The sequence below is a fragment of the Mesocricetus auratus genome, unplaced genomic scaffold (assembly GCF_017639785.1).
Source record: "Mesocricetus auratus isolate SY011 unplaced genomic scaffold, BCM_Maur_2.0 Super-Scaffold_100031, whole genome shotgun sequence".
NCBI classification, from domain to species: Eukaryota; Metazoa; Chordata; class Mammalia; order Rodentia; family Cricetidae; genus Mesocricetus; species Mesocricetus auratus.
Window position 1 is genome coordinate 13,185,596 of NW_024429212.1, and position 19,302 is coordinate 13,204,897.

At 42.8% G+C, this 19,302-nt stretch overlaps 1 protein-coding gene across 1 annotated transcript; it reads left to right on the forward strand.

Moving 5' to 3' along the window:
- The first annotated feature begins 58 nt into the window (after positions 1-58).
- Positions 59-18,868, forward strand: Slc10a2 (solute carrier family 10 member 2). The gene is made up of 6 exons (XM_005077362.4): positions 59-435; positions 7,932-8,050; positions 13,158-13,246; positions 14,362-14,537; positions 16,883-17,040; positions 18,741-18,868. Exons 1-6 carry the CDS (start codon positions 59-61, stop codon positions 18,866-18,868), a joined length of 1,047 nt encoding a protein of 348 aa, XP_005077419.1.
- The last annotated feature ends 434 nt before the right edge of the window (positions 18,869-19,302 follow it).

Consider the following 19,302-nt stretch of genomic DNA (forward strand, 5'->3'; position numbering starts at 1 on the left):
AGAGAACCGAGGACAGGTGCTTCTGTGGGGCTTGACTGTTTACACAGCACAGCCAGAGATGGATAACTCCTCCATCTGCAACCCCAACGCGACCATCTGCGAAGGCGACTCCTGCATAGCACCGGAGAGCAACTTCAACGCCATCCTCAGCGTGGTGATGAGCACCGTGCTCACAATCCTCCTAGCCTTGGTGATGTTTTCCATGGGGTGCAATGTGGAACTCCACAAGTTTCTGGGACACCTAAGGCGGCCATGGGGCATCGTCGTGGGCTTCCTCTGTCAGTTTGGAATCATGCCTCTCACAGGTTTCGTCCTGTCCGTGGCCTTTGGCATCCTCCCAGTGCAAGCTGTGGTGGTGCTGATCCAGGGTTGCTGCCCTGGAGGAACTGCCTCCAATATCCTAGCCTATTGGGTAGATGGCGACATGGACCTCAGGTAAGACGGAGGCATCTACAACTACTGCAGGCTGCCGGGGTTAAGCTCGGCGGCCTTTATAATTCCCAGTGTCCGTTTGACCAGCTGCATTGACCAGATGTCTGACAAGGAGTCAAACGAGAAAGCAAATACGTGCATACTCCTGGGACAGCTGCTGGGCTGTCAGAATTGGGGACTTCCCTTTTGTACCTGTGAGTTTTTGTAGTTATCATCCTGAACAGCGACACAGTAACTTAGATTTTTGATTTTGTACAGTTTTAGTTAGCACACAAAGAAGTGGGTTTCTGTGTGACGTTCGTATATATACATAGAGCTTTATGCTGTGTTCCAAACCATCCCTCCTCACCATCCTAGGTCCCCTCACTCCCTCCTGCTGGACCACTTCCTGTCCTACTTTCCTTGCTTTCGACTTCCTGCTCTGCTCTGATGATCCCCTCTCTACCGTGTCCTTTGTGTGTATGACCATGTGCAAATGTCTGGATTTCAATCTGGACACTCATCTGAGAAGAAGCCTCAGCGTCTGTCTGTCTTAGTCTGTATTACTATGCTCGCACATTGAATTCTAACTCGGTTAATAAGTTGCATTAACTCTGGGATAGGCTCAAAGTTTGTGTTTTTCTTTTCCAATCCACAACTGTAACTGGGAAAGTCTTGTTGCAGTGGAATAAGGAAGAACTTTCTTTTTGACAGCAAGTGCAAATACAAGCTCCAAGTCTTGTCAACATCAGCTCCATCAAACCACCTGTTCTTTGGGCAAAATGCTTCTTGGCTAAAACCTAATGGAGAGTTCATAAATTCACTTTGTCTCTGCTGACACTAAAAGGGAAAAAATCTTCAGCATTATTTTAATTCTGCTTGCTTCTCTATAGAATGAAGAGAAAATAATCTCTCTACTTTTCAACAGAGCAATCTAACTGTAATGCTTGTTCAGTCCAACTCGTTCCAACTTGATCTAGCACCAGGTGGGAGGGAGGAAGAGGAGGCATTAACGGGACCAAAGCAGGAGCTCTTCATTCTGAAAGTCAGTCAGCCAAATGTTGGTTTCCTCACATCCTGAGGAAGATATGCATTTCAGCTAAGCATCGAGCTATTCAAGAACCATGTGCTTATTAAATGCTGGACAACCTGCCATCAGCTCTGTTAGTTCCTGGCTGCCTGGTGAGCAGCAGGGAACTAGACATCAACTCCCAATTGCTGTTATTTTCCTGACGCCTTAGAAAACAAAGACTATGCATTGCTCATTTTTGTATAGGGACATGGAATTGCTGCTTAGCAACAGTTATTTCTTTCCTTAAATAAAAGCCCTGTGAAATTGCACAGAATGATAAATGCTATTGGCATTTAGTTAATCTGTGAACCACAATATAGTAATCAGGAATTTTTAGGCTTCTTATCCGTTGACCTGCACACACGCGCGCGCGCGCACACACACACACACACACACACACACACACAGAGAGAGAGAGAGAGAGAGAGAGAGAGAGAGAGAGAGAGAGACAGAGAGGGAGGGAGAGGGAGGGAGAGGGAGAGGGAGGGAGAGAGAGAGAGAGAGAAAGAGAGAGAGAGAGAGTAAGAAAGTGAAAAAGTGAGATTTCCAAGAACTCATGGCAACCAGACGGTGGAGAGTGACCCTGAGTATTTAACCCACACTAAATGGCTTCTTGATATTTGTAAGTTTTAAACAATACAGCCTGGTAACACTACAACCTGTACCCGAACATAATGCTACACATTATTGCTGAATACAAGATCATTTGTATATGGTGCCATATCAGTTCCCTTACATCACTTATACTGAGGACAAATTACTCCAGTCCAGAAGACATTACCATGTTCTGCCACAGTGGAAAAACCATGTGTACTATAATTGACCACTGTCCTAAAGATTTGTCATGCTACAATGCAAAGTGGCATTGGGGTTTAGAGAGATGCCTGAGGGACTAAAAGGTCTTGCTGCTCTTGCCCGTGACCTACGTTTCACTCCCAGAACCCATATCAGGTGGATTTAAACTGTAACTCCAGATCCAGGGGATAAGATGACATCTTTTGGCTTTTGTAGGCACCCATGCACATGCATGTACCCAAACTCACACACAGCACAGACACAAACACATTAATAAGTAAGCAAAGCATCAAACAAATAGAGTCTTCTTTTAAAAGATGACATTGCACATTTTATGTTAGGGAAACGAAGTTTCAACATCTCTTTAAAGAAAGTGAAGTCTCAGCTGCCAGGTAAAAGTCCTCCAAAACTTAATTCTTCTAGAGTGAGTATTGGATGACCTAACTCTCAGAATAATTTATATAGATGCAACCTTATCTACCATTTAGACTTCTAATTCTATATTCGTAGAACACTGCATTCTTCATCTTCACTTGAACTCTAGTGATGCCAGCAAAGATCGCTTTAAATGAGTGGCCTTTATCACTAGAGATAGCAATGCAAAAGGCACCAAAACCATGTCACTCATCTTTGCTTTTCTTGGATGTGATCCCTGAAAGGAGAAACTATTACCTGTCCCACATTACATATTCTCGAAATTTCACAATCTGTAATTACTTAAAATGCATGAATAAATAAAAACAGTTATTTTTTTTATTTCAGCAGCAAATAGTATTTCAGCTCTTTCTTTTGTAACTTCCAACCTAGGACACTCTTTTTTGTAGGTCAGTACACAGAAATCCCCAGCTAAGCTTTATCATGGGCCTAATGTGCACAAAATATGCCAGGGAAAAATTTAAAGGGACCAGACAAGAGAATCTGGTGGTAGCAAAGGCTTATGGGTCAGGGACACAGAAGTTCCCTTTCTCCTTTCTGTCTCGGGTCTGTCTCCTCACAAAGGTAGATACATGACGTCTCCATCCTTAGTCACAGCCTCAGCCGAACCATGTAAAAACTTTTCCTTTATTTCTATTCCGCTGCCTTTTTTCAGCTGTCTGGTTCTCATTCATTCTTTCCCCAGTCTTCACTGCTTTACATACTCATCCCTTCCTGGGTTTTTGTTTAGTGGCTTTTCCAGCCATGACCTTTGTCTTTCACAGAGATTTGCATGTTTCGTTTTCCACTTAGCTATTCATTGACAATTTCCAGATCCGTGACCCTCTGACTTGTCAGAGCAGTGACCCCTCACTCATCCCTTCTCTCCTGTGTGAGGACCAACTCAGTCCCATTTGACTTTTCCTTTTACCCTCACTCACAGTAAGCAAGCTCTATTGCTTCCATGAAATACTGATTTTTTTTTTATTTTACTGGCTAGTGTCTATTAGACACTTTGGGGGTACCAAATATAAGGCAAACTTCTTAAAGAACGTTGGTGTATTTTAGCTCTCCCAAGAATCCTAGGGTCTCCTGCATTGCCAGATGAGAAAAATTAAGGTTTACAACCTTTTCCAAGGCCATCAGGTTGGTGAATGTCAGTGTCGGGTTTGGGACCCAGACAGACAGTATCTACTGAACTCCTCTTGGCTCCTGACCTTTGGCACATACCTATCACTGACAGTCTACAGAATCAGACACACGTCTGTTGATGCTTCAAAGGTGGAGTTTCACTTCTGATGTGACTGCAGTCTTTTGTATTTCTTTATCTTTGATTGCCCTCAATTCCTCAACAAGTACCAAATCTTTAAGTTATGAACATCATTTCCTCCATACACCAAGTGTTTTCCCTAACAGTTAAAAGACTTATGTGAGAAGAATTAAAGCCAAATTATATTTTTTAATTTTCTAATTCATTAGACTTTTTATCATTCTAATGTGATCTCTCAGAAATATTTATATTTTCCACACCTATGTCCTTTATAGAACTTAATTATTTCACATAAAATACATTTTTTTGTTTTGTGAAGGTATTATTCTCCCTACTTTTTATGAAGGAACTCTGTGAACTATTTCAGTGTTTTTGTTTTGTGTTCTTGTTATTAGCTCAGGTAACGTCAGAGTCTACCCCCCTTACACTTATTCATCAACATTTTCTTGTCAAGATTCCCACTATATCTAAACCCTTCATTTCCAGATTTTCTCGCCCATGAAGTTTCGCTAGGAAAGTTCTCAAATCAAACTCAAAACCACAATACAATTTCTTAAGTTGAAAAATAATTCTCATTCAAACTTCTACAAGGATACTTCAAATTACAGCAAGAGAGAAAAAAAAATCCTGACTTCCTTCTAATATCTATTTTCATAGTTTAAAACCAAAGCCACTGGGGCCTCTTCCTCTTCACCGTGAGCTGATAAGAAATCCTGTTCCCCTGAATTCCCTCCTCACACCCAGGACAGACTAGATGCCCAGCCCAGCAACAAAGGGCATTTATTGTGGAGCAGGTTAAGACGAAGAATGTCAGAACAGTGAAAGAAGGAAGGGGAGCAGATTTGAAAATCCCAGGGTTTTCTAGCTACATAAAGGATGATGCATTGCTAGTAAATGAATGTTTTTGGTTTTCACATTGTTTTTCTTTTAGGCTACAGTATGTTACCTTTATTTGTCTACATTAAGTCCATCTATGACCACAATTACACTAATGAGAAATCCTTTTTATTTCATCCTAGTTAGCATGTAAGACAAAACATTTCATCATTATGTTAGTTCATCTTATCGCTGGGCTTCACTAAGTCATCTTCCCTAATGTCCTCCCCACATTTTTGCCATTCCCCCTTCTACTTAGTCCTTCTCTCTGCTTTCAGGTCATTACATACCATCGTGTGACACTTTTCTGAGGAGATGTGAATAAACAGCCACTCAACATAGATAGGACACCAACAACAGAAGCAAAGAGATGATTCAACAAAAATCTAGTCTAATGTATCAATGAGTTTAATTGGAGTTACTGTTGCAGCGACATGGACAACTCATAGTTAACTACCCTAATAACAAAAATACCTCTCGTCCTCAAAAGAGCATAGGCTGCATAATTCTGTGGGGCGGTACAAAGCTTTGTGAGCCCGCATGCCCCAGCCATGAGAGAAAGTTAATCGGCCCAGTGTTGTGAGTGTTTCCTGCTGGTAATCACAGATGCTGACATACAAAAGGGAAATAATGACAAATGGCCATACATAAATCTGCAGAGAGAGACAGACACAGAGACACTGAGACACAGACACTCTGACATTCGACAGGGGTGGCTCTATGTGTGGGCGAAAACATATGACACTTGGTTTTTTACTTCCCCCTGCCTTCAGAAAGTCCTTTAAGCGCGTCTTTTGTATCGGTTTGCTGTCGCAGTATTTTGGCTCCATTGACACACACAGATTTTTTTTTAATTTTATTTTCCAGTTTAAATTGAGGTAAGAATCAAGGTTGCTTCACAAGTCAGTTCCAGGTCCCTCTCCCATTCCTTCCCCTCCTCCCGTGCCCTCCCCCCAACCCCCCCCCCGTTATCCCCTCATTTCCCCAGGGAGGGTGAGGCCCTCCATGGGGGTGTCCATAGTCTGTCATTTCATATAGGGCAGGGCCTAGACCCTTCCCCAAGAGTTCAGGGTGAGAGTGCACCTCACATTGTTCTATTGGAGTCCAAAGTCCGTGTGTATACTTGGGATGGGTACTGATCTGCTGCCCAAGGCTCAATAGATTCCCTAGGCCTCTTCACTGACACCCAGATTCAGGGGGTCTTGATCAGTCCCATGCTGGATTCCCAGGCTGATGCCTGGAATTCAAGAGTTAACCTTTGTCTGGTCAGCTGTTTCTGGGGGTTAAACCAGCCCAGTCTTAATCCCTTTGATCATCAGTCCTCCCTCTCTGTTACTGGCTTTCTTGAGTTCAGCTCAGTACTTAACCAAGGGAGTCTGCCTCTTCTTCGATCAGCCACTAAATAAAGTTTCTGTTTCCCAGACTCTCTGGCCATAGGATTGTAGGCTGGCACTCCCCAGATCTATGTCTAAAATTCATATATGAGAGAGTACATGCCATGTTTCTCTTTTTGTGACTGGGTTACCTCACTCAGGATGGTTTCTTCTAGTGTCATCCATTTGCCTGCGAATCTCATGATTCCATTATTTTTTTTCTGCTGAGTAGTACTCCATTGGACACACACAGATCTTAATCGGAATCATTTAAACCCATTTTAAGTTCATTCACTTAAAGAAGGATTACTAACAAAGTTAAGACCCCTGAATGACTTCGTTACTACCAGTTATTTAGCCCAAATCACGCGAATCTATTATCAGATAAGATAAAACCGTTTATTTTCATCTCCTTTCCTTACCACTTGTTGGGGGAGGGGGAGACATGTAACTGTAAATACAACTGGCTTTCCTCTTGGTATTATCCCAGATACCAAACAGCACTGGCTGATTAATTATGTATACCCTGTCAGGTAACAGTGACAAAGAGAAGTCCAGTGAATTACCCGGACCCACATACTAGGGGACATCGAATGCTTCCAAACTAGTGTGCGCCTTTACAGTTCAGGTATTAAGTCCCTCGGTTCTATAAACAGAGAATGTAATCCTGTGCCCAGGACATTTTGAAGAGAACCAAGAAGACACACTACTCAAAAGCTTCTCTTCCATTCTTTGTTATGGTGCTGAAAATAGCATCATTCTTCTAGATCAAAAACCAAATCTTCCTGCTCAGTCAGGCACCCATAGTAAACAAAGTGTTTGCTGCTCTCTGTTGACTCACACAGTGATAGTGCATTAACTTTCCCAGGAAGATAAGAACAAACATCTATTCACCCTGGTAAGAGACCAAAGTAAGGATTTCACCCAAGCCCCACTTGTTGGACCAATGAGTTTATTGAACTTCCTTAGAAAGCACAAAGAAGAGGTTACTCCTAGAAGTGCCGATAACACCAAAAGAGATGCATTACCACAGTGCTGATAACACCAAAAGAGATGCATTACCACAGTGCCAATAACACCAAAACAGATGCATTACCACAAAGTCCGCCCTGTCATGGACAGAGCCTACTCTGTCAGTCAGTCTTCCATTCCCTGTAAGCTGTAGCAACTCTCAACCAGTGAATGGGGATGGGGCAAAAGAGAATGGGTTTCAAACCAGAATTCTAGGTAGGGTCCTGTGACCCTCCCGACACCCTTACTACAGGAAGATGTCACCACCCCCGTTATCATTACCATAGACTAGTTAGCATAATACTTATGCTTGGCTTATTTCATTGTCATGGCTACTACGTCAAGGAAATTTCTATTCCAAGGCAGTCTGGTACGATAGGTTGTGCTTGGAGGAAAAAGTCATATGCAACAGGTCACAAGCCCAGACACTTGGTACCTTCTCCAATAATTATTTTTAAGCATCACTGACTACCATCTAATATCTGTGAGACCAGATACTGAGGGAAGGATGGATGGTGCAGACTCTGTGAGAAGACACCACGTGCAGGTGACTCTGCCCAAAGCCAGGCACTCTACAAACTTGACCGCTGTGTATCTCTATCGTCATAGAGAATGGTGTACAGGCTTGAGTCTCACAGAATTTGAAAATGGAAGAGCACGTTCCCTAGAAAACACAGGTACTCACCTTAAGCTATTTGTTCCATTCCAGCGTTAGCATGACCACCTGCTCCACGCTGCTTGCCCTTGGAATGATGCCCCTTTGCCTCTTCATCTATACCAAGATGTGGGTTGACTCAGGGACGATTGTGATTCCTTATGACAGCATTGGTAAGTAATCCCTCTGTAGCATGCTTTCTGTTGTCCTCAAGATCTCTGGTTAGTCCCTGCTAGACTCTCAGGCCAGGCTCCAAGCTCACACACATCATTTCACTTTGACCTAAGGACGGATCTTCTTCCCACATATAATCTCATTATGAACTTACCCTGGAGTCTGTAAGAGTATTGAAAGAATGCAAATTCCCAAACTTGACTCCATGATGAGAAACTAAATTTACCTCAGTTCAAAGTAACTTGAAAAAGAAGCAGCTTTAGGAATGCAACCTTAACCTAAGAGTCTCCCTTGGGGGAAAATAAAATGCTAGCAAATGGGAACCAGCATTTTTCCAGTGATGGGTTTGTGGCAATGGGTCTTTGCACTGCGTATTCAAATTGAAGAGACACACACATACGTAATTCAATAGTAACAAATAAACAATAACGTGATTTCAGGACAGTAGGTAGTCATGGGAACACTCTTGGATGAGACACATTGTTCCTATTCTCAACTTTAAGCCATATGTTGATATTAAAGTCAATTTAATGGTGCTCTCTATATTTCCATGTCCTGGAAATCAAGCTTGCTAGTTACTATTCTGCCTCTATTCACTTCTCCTCCTAAATGCCTCCCCATCTTCAAAAAAAACTTCTTTTCTGCTTTGGGGAGGAAAAAAAAAAAAAAGAAAGACGGTAGAAGGTAAAGCAGTTGGCGAAACACAAAAATGGGTTCAGGGACGGACTGAGAGAGTGACCAGCCCGTGCAAAGCAGGCCACCTGTTAGAGCGACCTTGGCGGAAATGAGTTGTAGGCAATGTGGTGTGTAGCACTGGTCAATAGGTACACTGCATGACAGTTTCTCTGTGTGCCTGTGTGTGTGTGTGCGTGTGTGTGTCTCTCTCTGTCTCTCTGTCTCTCTCTCTCACTCTGTCTCTCTGTGTCTCTGTCTGTGTGTGTGTCTCTGTCTCTCTTTCTCTGTCTCTGTCTCTCTGTCTGTGTGCGTGTATGCTCGCACGTGTGTGTGTGCTCGTGTGTGTGTGTATGTGTCTCTGTCTCTCTGTCTCTGTGTGTGTCTCTGTCTCTCTGTCTCTGTGTGTGTCTGTCTATCTCTCTGTCTCTCTCTCTGTCTCTCTGTCTCTCTCACTCTCTCTCTGTGTCTCTGTCTCTGTGTGTGTGTCTCTGTCTCTCTTTCTCTGTCTCTGTCTCTCTGCCTGTGTGCGTGTATGCTCGCACGTGTGTGTGTGCTCGTGTGTGTGTGTGTGTGTGTATGTGTCTCTGTCTCTCTGTCTCTGTGTGTGTCTCTGTCTCTCTGTTTGTGTGTGTGTGTGCCTGTCTATCTCTCTGTCTCTGTCTCTCTGCCTCTCTGTCTGTCTCTCTCTCATTGGTCTTTTTAAATTTATTTTACTTCCTGACTACAGTCTCCCCTCCCTCCTCTTCTCCCATTTCCTCCCCCACCTCCCTTCTGCTCCCCACAATCCATTCCTCCTCTGTCTGTTCAGAAAGGGGCAGGCCTCCCACGCGTATCTACAAAGAATAGCATATCAAGTTGCAGTAAGACTAAGCATCTTCGCTTGTATTTAGGCTGGACAAAGCAATCCAGTATGAAGAATAGGTTCCCAAGAGCTAGCCAGCGAGTTAGGGACAAGCCACTGCTCCCATTGTTAGGAGTCCCACAAGTAGCCCAAGCTAGACAGCTGTCACCTATACATAGAGGGTTTAGGTTGGTCCCATACAGACTCCCTGGTGGTTGGTTTAGACTCTGTGAGTTCCTACGAGCCTGGTTAATTGTTTCTGTGGATTTTCTTGTGATGTCTCTGACAGTCTCTTTTTTAGGCTGACTTTGCTAAGAATTCTTCCCTAATCTCTCTTAGAAAGGTCTGGGTTTACCATTAACAGAAGCATACATTCAAGGTCAAACAAAAACTCCCCAAGATATTAAAAAGAAATCCCTGTGGGGATGGGAAACTAGACTAAAAGTCACTTCCATCTCAAAGATTATTTTCATGATTAAAGGGGATTCAACCTACAGACAACTGAGTTAGGACAAATTGTTTGAGCACTGATTGTGAGGTAGGCACCTGTTTTGCAATTTTTTGTCCCTCACATTAAATTGCAAGTTACCCCTGATTTCAATGGGGGATTTTGAATCTACAAGATCCCCATATTAGCCCCTGAGTGACTCCTAAATGTCAGTGGAAACGCCTTCCAACAGGGTTTAGAGTGACATCCAAGTCCAAGTGTGTATGCTCCTGCTTGCATCTCAAACTCTCCCCTCAGTAAAACCCTTCCCTGGAGTAAAATAATTCTACATGTTTGAACACTGAACAATATTGTAGGTGTCTCCAAGAAACTGTTGGCTGACTAAACCATTCTGATTGAACATTATTCAGTGCTAAAGCAAACAATTTAAGCCTTAAACTATCCTATTTTTGACATTCAGTCCCTTCTGTAAAATGTCCCATGGGAATATTACCAAACCTGTACGAATATGTGGATGACTTATACCGTATAATTTAAGTCAGATACATTTTGAGTTGGGTTTTGTTTTGTAGCGAGGTATCACAGTGGAGCTCTAGCTGTCCTGGAACTGAATGTACAGAGCAGGTTGGCCTTAAACTCACAGAGATCTTCTTGCCTTTGCCTCCCAAATTAAAGGTGTTGCCATGGTGCCCAGGCAGATAAATAAATTTTGAAATGAGGAGAAAATGAGAAATGAATTAGCATGTCCATGGGGAGTGCCCTGATAAAATGCCAAAAGGAAGAAGGAATACAAAACCAAAAGAGAGGGGGGGAAGGAAGGAAGAAAGAAAGAGAGAAAGAAAGAAAGAATAAAGGAGCTTTGAACACAAAAATTATGTGCTCACAATGTGTGCCCAGGCAGTTCTCCAAACTGACCTTTTTCCTGTTTGCTTTCTAGTCTTCTATAATTAATGAAAAAAAGAGCTAACAGCCTCATGAGATGTTGTCCTCACTTATAAATGAGGTTGTTGAGGCTTGGAGCAATTATTTAATTTGCCCAGGATTACTGGGGAGCTGGGAACAGCTACTGGCAGGCTCTCCAGACTGCTGTGAGGGCACTGTGCCTGTGACACCTTCCACAATGCCCAGTGTGCTCCTCCCTCTCTAAAAACTACTGCTGAGCCCTGAGGACTCTGACATGTGGCTGAAAAGAGGCCCCTCTGCAGCTTGAGTCACTAAAGCTGAACTGTGTCAGGTAGCTAACCAACGTAAGTGAGCACCTGACGTCAACATCCCTGTGCGTATCGAGCACCTGACGTCAACATCCCTGTGCATAGAGCACCTGACGTCAACATCCCTGTGCGTATCGAGCACCTGACGTCAGCATCCCTGTGCGTATCGAGCACCTGACGTCAACATCCCTGTGCATAGAGCACCTGACGTCAACATCCCTGTGCATAGAGCACCTGACGTCAACATGCCTGTGCGTATCAAGCACCTGACGTCAGCATCCCTGTGCGTATCGAGCACCTGACATCAGCATCCCTGTGCGTATTGCGGCAGCACAGGCAGGCAGGCATCCTTGCATCCCACTGTTTTGTAGAGAAACCCAAGGAAGCTATAGATTTCAGTCCACGTGATCGTCTTTTCATCCATCCTCTTCTCCTCCCCTTTTCTCTATCCGCACTGTGTAGTCTTAAATAAATAGCACACGATGGTTTTGATATGTGTAAACATCTCCTTTTGGATCTGCACAGACAGGCGTCTTACACAGATGACATTGACAATAAATCAGCAAATGGAGACGTTTGGAGAAGAGAGAGGCAGTTTCCCCAGTCATTGGAGAGTAAGCATTACAGCACCTTCCCTCCCTGGGCAGGGGCGGCCCTGGTGGGTGTGAAATCTTCACCAGCTTTACCTGGCCCAGAGATTAAATGCTCTGTCGTGTGTGGTCCCAAGCCCTGTTCCTGTGGCCGTGTCACCTTAGGCTCCCCTGCTATGGGAGGACTCCAGAGCAAAGGAGCCAAGCAATTGTATCAGGATAATTTTAACTCAAAGTCTATAAAGTTTATGGTGTGGCCTAGAGTTCCAAGAAAGGAACAACCAGAGGGACTTTCTAGAAGACCTGACCAATGAATCTGACACTCCTTCTCCACAGCTCTTCCTCTTCCCTTTTTCCCCTGAGTGTGAGGAGTTCTTATCCTGTTGTCCTTCCTCTCCTCCTCCTGTCTTTCCTCTCTCTTGCTCTCAGTCATTATTTTAATTCTGCTGAGTAATTTGAGAGCAACAGTAAGTTTTGATACAGTGGACAGTTTGTTATTAGATTCATTTATATATTTATATATAAATTTCCCATGGCGAGCGTGAAGCATGACTCTTTTACCTGGCTTAGTGAACGCGGTGCTGCAAAGAATTACAATTGCATGAGAGGTTGCCAGATGTATTATCTAACCAAAAATTTAGGGCATCGTCTTTCATCTTATTCTCTCACCTCTGTCACAAATTTGAGTAACTGAAATGAATTTTAAATAGTCCGCTAGCCTTCAAAATTCCTATGGATTTTAAGCAATTTTTAAATATTTTTCCACTTTAAAATTTATAAATGTTTATTTTTTACCACCATGAAGTAACAGGCCTATGAAGAATATACCTACCTACACTACAAGAACACGCGCACACACACAAACACATACACACACACACACACACACACACACACACACACTATGGGAAAGTATTTTTTCTGAAACTATAAAGACCTAATAGACTGAAAAGGCAAAAATGTTGCCAAATAGAATGAAAATAGATTGGTAACATAAGGAACCCTAAAGGAGTCATCCCTGGATTGTGATAAATTATTTATATCATCATTTCTCTACCTCTTATTAACTGGAATAGAGTGAGGAGAGAGAAAGACGTATAAAAATATGTGGATATGTGAGTGAGTGTGTGTGTGTGTGTGTGTGTCTGGGTGCACATAATTCTACATTCTGTTTGCAGGATTCGAGAAGACGCATAAAAATATGTGGATATGTGAGCGAGTGTGTGTGTGTGTGTCTGGGTGCACATAATTCTACATTCTGCTTGCAGGATTCGAGAAGACAGAGGAACTTGGTTAAGCCTTTCCTTTCCCTTGTGTTAATGTTGTTTTCATCATTGTTAGGCACTTCTCTGGTTGCTCTTGTTATTCCTGTTTCCATTGGAATGTATGTGAATCACAAATGGCCCCAAAAAGCAAAGATCATACTTAAAGTAAGTACCCCATGCCTGGGACAGACTGCACAAAGTGAGAGCCCCCTAATAAATCCCTAGCCACAGACCGCAGAGGAAGCGGTCTGTACCCCACGCCTGGGACAGACTGGACAACTCAGCGCTCTGAAGTCATAACTGGAATGAAATGATCTTTCCATCCCCCACGAGGTGCTGTTCTCATTATGTCTTCCTTCTGGAACACTTGCCATTGTCAGTCCCCAAGTCCTCCCTTAGAGAATGTCCTTGCTGAGCCTGTCTCAGGGGCAAAATTCCATCCATCACTCAAGCCACCAATTCAAGTGTCACCTACAGGTTTTACTCTGTTCCCAAATGACCTTGCTGTCATATAGGTGGATCCTATGGTATAAAATTACATCTAGGCAGCTTTCCTGAGAAGGTACAGCATATGTTTCTCGTGTCTAGAAGATATCTTTCATACCTAGCATATCTTTCTCATACCTAGAGCTCGGTGTCCCCCAAAACCAGTAGATACTAGCCTATGAGATGTGGGGGAATAAGGTAGTCGACATTTCTTGTATTACAGGAAAAAAATGTCATCTCCAAATGTTTTAATTTTAATAAAAAAAGAGAAGAAAATAGATCTGGGGAGATGGCTCGGCCACTACGATTGTGAACTGCTCTTGCAGACCACCTACAGCAGGCTGTTCAAAACCACCTGTCAATCCAACATCAGGCGAGCCAAGGACCTCTTTTGGACTCTGTGGGCACAAAAACTCATGTGCACATATGTACACATGATCACACATGTAGTAAAACTGAACCCTTTTGAAAAGGAAAAACAATGACCATGGCTTATGTTTATCCTTATTTGACTTTTATGGATCCTTATATCCGTTTCTTATTAATATAACAAGCATAAAATGTGACTTGGGCAAGATTTTATGTTTTGTAAGCTCAGAAATGTTCCTTGGGCTAATTAAGCATGGATACACTGCCTGATGTTTCCTTGGTCTCTAGAAGCTTTTTCTCTTCCCACAAAGCTGAAGGGGCATAGAAAACTCTATATCCATTTTCCCAAAGGAACAGAGTGCCCAAACATCACCCCTGACAAACTTCTCTGACGCTAGTATGTTCACCTGTGCCTTTTCCTCCAGATTGGATCCATCGCAGGTGCAATTCTCATTGTTCTCATCGCTGTGGTTGGAGGAATACTGTACCAAAGTGCCTGGACCATTGAACCCAAGCTGTGGATTATAGGAACCATATATCCTATAGCTGGCTACGGCCTGGGGTTTTTCCTGGCTAGAATTGCTGGTCAACCCTGGTACAGGTATGAGCTTTAGATAAACGGGATTGAGCGTTTTAGTTTATGACAGCTACTGGACTGGTTTTCTGAGGTGCCAATGCCTAACAGCTCTGTGGCATAGAAAGATGACTCAGCAATTAAGAGCACAGGCTGCTCCTGCAGATCACCCGCATGGCTGCACAAAATCATCTGTAGCTCCAGTTCCTGGGTATCCAGCACCATTTTCTGGCTTCTGCGAGCATTGGGCACAAATGTAGTGTATAAGCACATATGCAGACAAAATATCCATTCGTATAAAATGATTAGTTAAAAGTAAGAAAAACTACCCCTAAGTGGGTCATTTTGACAAAAAAAGCACATTCTTACAGTTTCACAGGTCAGAAATCATACTTAAGGCAGCACAGCGCTGGCTTCCTCTGCAGTCTGTGGCTAAGGATTTATTAGAGGGCTCTCACTTCGGCTTTTAATGTCTCTTTTCCCGTGTCTCATCACATTTCATTCCTTCTGTGCCCGAATCTGAGCTACAGTTACCTACCTTTTATATGAACACAAGTCACATTAAATTGCAGGACAACCTAATGACCTCATCTTAACTAATTGTATCTGTGATAACCCTGTTTCCTTATAAGGTCACATTCTTAGATATTGAGGGTTAGATATAGGATGGCAACATTTGAGTTTGAGTGAGGGACGTACTCAAACCATAGGAGCTGAATATATTGATGCCAGGCTCAAAATCCTTCACCTTCAATCACGAATTGCATTATTTAAATAGCATTGTTTGTTCATAAATTATACAAATCTCCAAGAAGTGCTGGCTGCCTTCTTCCTGGACTCCCTGACATTCTTCTACATTACTCCCCAACCTGCAGTTTCTCCTTGGCTATGTGTTCTGATTTAATAACCGGAGTAAGCCTCGTGGAAATAGTTAATTTTGTATTGTGATATATATATATATATATATATATATATATGTTCCTCCAACCAGCAGCAAACGGACTCATCACCCAAAGGTGATGGATTCTAAAGTATGCTTACCATTCATCTAAAAACATTTTTTACAAACGGTTCACCCAAACCAACAGACAAGTGGGAAACCAGGAATAGAAACAGGCATTAGCATGCATCTGAGAAAGAGGTGAGCAAGCCTGAACACTGTGGGCGTATGATGCTTGACCAGACAGACTCAGGCTTCGTTCTAGGCCTGCCGCTCACTCACTGGAAGACTTTGGGCTACACAATTACTTTATCTTGGTTTTCTTTATTGGAGATCAGAAGCATTAATTTTTTAACCTTGCAGATTTTTAATCAAGACTTAACCAGAACAAAGTTAATTTTAAAATAAATGCCTATGAGAAATACCACAGCGTCGATATTTTCTGAGCCCTGGTCTTTCCTGTATGCTTTCACTGAATATGTAATTTGAAAATGGGTGAAACGGACCTCCTTTGCAATATATGGAAACCATTATTAACTATCTAATTCTCATTGTAACTATGTTGGGACTAGAGAAAAGGTTCAGTATTTAAAACCATGCGCTGCTTTTCTAGAGGGCAGCAGCTTGCATCCTAGCGTCCATACTGGGCGGCTCAGAGCCACCTGAGCCTCTAGCGTGGGGGACACCCGACCTCTCTGGCCATTGTGTGCACCTGCACTCACGCGCACACACCCACGTGTATGCACACCGTTAAAGATAAAATAAAGCTTAAAATGATATGCATGATAGGCTGTTTTATATATGAGTGTACTTGTGCAATGTACAGTTATGTTAAAAAAACAATATACACCAAATATGGATGTTAAAAAGCAGAGATAAAAATCTAGGTACACGCTAGGCTGGGCGGTGGTGGCGCACGCCTTTAATCCCAGCACTCAGGAGGCAGAGGCAGGCGGATCTCTGTGAGTTCGAGGCTGGGCTGGACCGATAGCCTCCAAAACAATACAGAGAAACCCTGTCTTGTAAAAAACCAAAACAAAAAAATCTAGGTACATGCTTGTAATCTCAGCAATAGGAAAACTGAAGCAACAGTATTGCCACGAGTTAGAGGACAACCTAACTTGGACTGCATAGTGAGGCCTATGGCAAAAGGATAGGAAGGGAGGGAGAGAGGGAGGGAGGGAGGGAGGGAGGGAGGGAGGGAGGGAGGGAGGGAGAGAGAGTGGGTAGGTAAGAGGGAAAAGTAAAAAGGTAGAGAGAGATAGAGGAAGGGAAAAAGGGATACAGGAGGGAGGAAGAGAGGGAAGGAGAGAGGGAGGGAAGGAAGAAAAATTGCAGTCTGTGTACAAGCTTCCATCACATGCCTTCCCTTTCTGCTATATCCTAAGTTTAATAGTAGGTGAAGCATATACATTTTTGACCTTACTCCCAGGTGCCGAACAGTTGCCTTGGAAACCGGGTTGCAGAACACTCAGCTGTGTTCCACCATTGTGCAGCTTTCCTTCAGCCCTGAGGACCTCAACCTTGTGTTCACCTTCCCCCTCATCTACAGCATCTTCCAGATCGCCTTTGCAGCAATACTATTAGGAGGTTAGTAATCGCACCAACCATATTCTACTGTGATTCTCCTGGAATTGCTAAAGGAGACTTTCTCCATGTCTGGTGGCTCATTGTACAAATAAGTTTGAAGAAAATTTCCTCCATGGAAGCCACTTATCACGACTTAATATATGCTGATGCAAAGACTATACTTTTATTATAGCTCTTAGTGAGGCTCTCTTAAGAGGAAGGCAGAGGAGATGGATCCTCTCCGCTGACTTTCCTTTCCTCAGTAGTCAGAGAGGCGTCTTAACCGGTGAGGAACATTTAATGTGCACCTTTCTAAATACTTCCAAGGCACACATGTTTTAGTGATTTCTCCCCCCATCAAAGTCCAATTTCGATATAAATAGGGCGTGACAAACCATACCTATCGTGAAAAAAGTCATAAGCCAGATGTACATGTAGGCTTGTGCGTGTCGATTTTAAATATTCACACAACTGAAGGAGTGTGAGCAAAGACATCCCAGAGACAGATGACCCAGTTCTTCATTTTACTCTGTCACAGCATAACTTCATCCTCCCTCGTCTGGTCCATACCAACTCTCCTTCACCAAATCGGAGCGTCTCCCACCATCTCCCTATTCAAAATCTAATGGTGCTTAAGCCTTGTTTTTAAAGTCCTGTTTAAATCAAATAAATGAACGTCCTTTTAAAGTTAGGCGGCATTTCAATAGAAAAAAGTGGAGGTGCATGACAAAAGTGCTGGGAAGGTTAAGTCTGGAAACGCCCAGATATAGCTTCACTTATCTATGTGTCCCCTATGCCTGTGGGTGCCCGTCACACCAGTGTCTCGGGGTTATCTTCAAGCAGATTATCCTCTCTAGTGTAGGAATCTCATATCACAGAAAACATCTTATGGACCCATCAGGAGTCTGGCTCTGAAGAAATGCAAATAAGTAGATGACTTGAGCTTTCTGGCCAGCCGACCTAGTCTAGCCTGTGAGTCTCAGGCCAGTGGAAATCCCCTGTCTTACAAGGAAGATAGATGGCTCCTGAGGAGAAACATCCGAGGCTGACCCTTGGACTCCACACTCACACACACACGTGGGGCATGCATCTGATTACATACGTGGACCTGTGTGTACAAGTGCAACACACAGACACATTCACAAACACACATAAAAAAAGAAAAAAAGATACTGAGAAATACTTGTACTGCAGAAGAAAGGAAGTCAGGTCAACAACAAGAAAGAAAGAGTGAAGACCAAACCAAAGACTGGGCATGCTATTGTGACCCAACACTTTCTATAATAGACGATCAGGCCAATGCCTTGGCCACTGCACACAGGATACAGTATATTAAGTTAGAGACTACCACATTAACTGGGGTAGTGTAGACACAAAATAAATTATTTTTGTCCTTGCTGTTAAGCACCATAGACAGCTTGAAGCCACGAGAAGGTCATATACTTAGGCTTAGCAAACATCCCCTGAAACCGTCCACCAGACACCTTCAATGCAGCCATTGCTGCCTTACGGGTAATCCTAAAAGTAGAAGCAATGAGTCAGTGTCTCATAGCACCTCCAGTCTATAGAAAATGCAAAGTGCTTTCTGAGCTGTACAAGGCAATAACTGGCCAAAGTAATTTTAATTTTTAAGGTGTCATTCTGAAATTTACTTGACTTCTCATATATATTGTGTGTGTGGTTTGGGTTTTTGTATTTTGTATTTTTTTTATTTTTTGCAGCTTATGTCGCATACAAGAAATGTCATGGAAAAAATAATACTGAGCTACAAGAGAAAACAGACAATGAAATGGAGCCCAGGTCATCATTTCAGGAGACAAACAAAGGATTTCAACCAGATGAGAAGTAAAAACTAAGGGGACAGAAAAGAAAGCTTACTAACAACATTCATTAAACTACAACTATTTCATTTGGTGGAATGATCAGCAGAAAAAAATGTTTAAAATTCAATTCGAAATTTGTTATTGTTTTGGTACAAAGTGACTAGCAATCCATTCTTTATTGTGACAAACATCTGAGAGAGAGAGAGAGAGATAGAGAGAGAGAGAGAGAGAGAGAGAGAGAGAGAGAGAGAGAGAGAGAGAGTGTGTGTGTGTGTAGAGTGTGTACATATCCACAGGGGACTGACTGGTCACAGGATATCCCTTGATACTAAATTCACAGAAGCATGAGCTTCTTTCATAAAATGGCAAAATGTTTGCATTCATCTCTCATATACTTCAGATCAATACTAACTTACTTAAAATATTTAACATGATGTAAATGCTATGTAAATAGTCATTT

Bases quoted from the DNA above. Each gene is read 5' to 3' on its own strand.
- Slc10a2 (XM_005077362.4), top strand. From the start codon at position 59: ATGGATAACTCCTCCATCTGCAACCCCAACGCGACCATCTGCGAAGGC. The intron at 8,051-13,157 runs GTAAGTAATCCC...CATCATTGTTAG, and splicing joins GATTCCTTATGACAGCATTG to GCACTTCTCTGGTTGCTCTT. The intron at 13,247-14,361 runs GTAAGTACCCCA...CTTTTCCTCCAG, and splicing joins AAGCAAAGATCATACTTAAA to ATTGGATCCATCGCAGGTGC.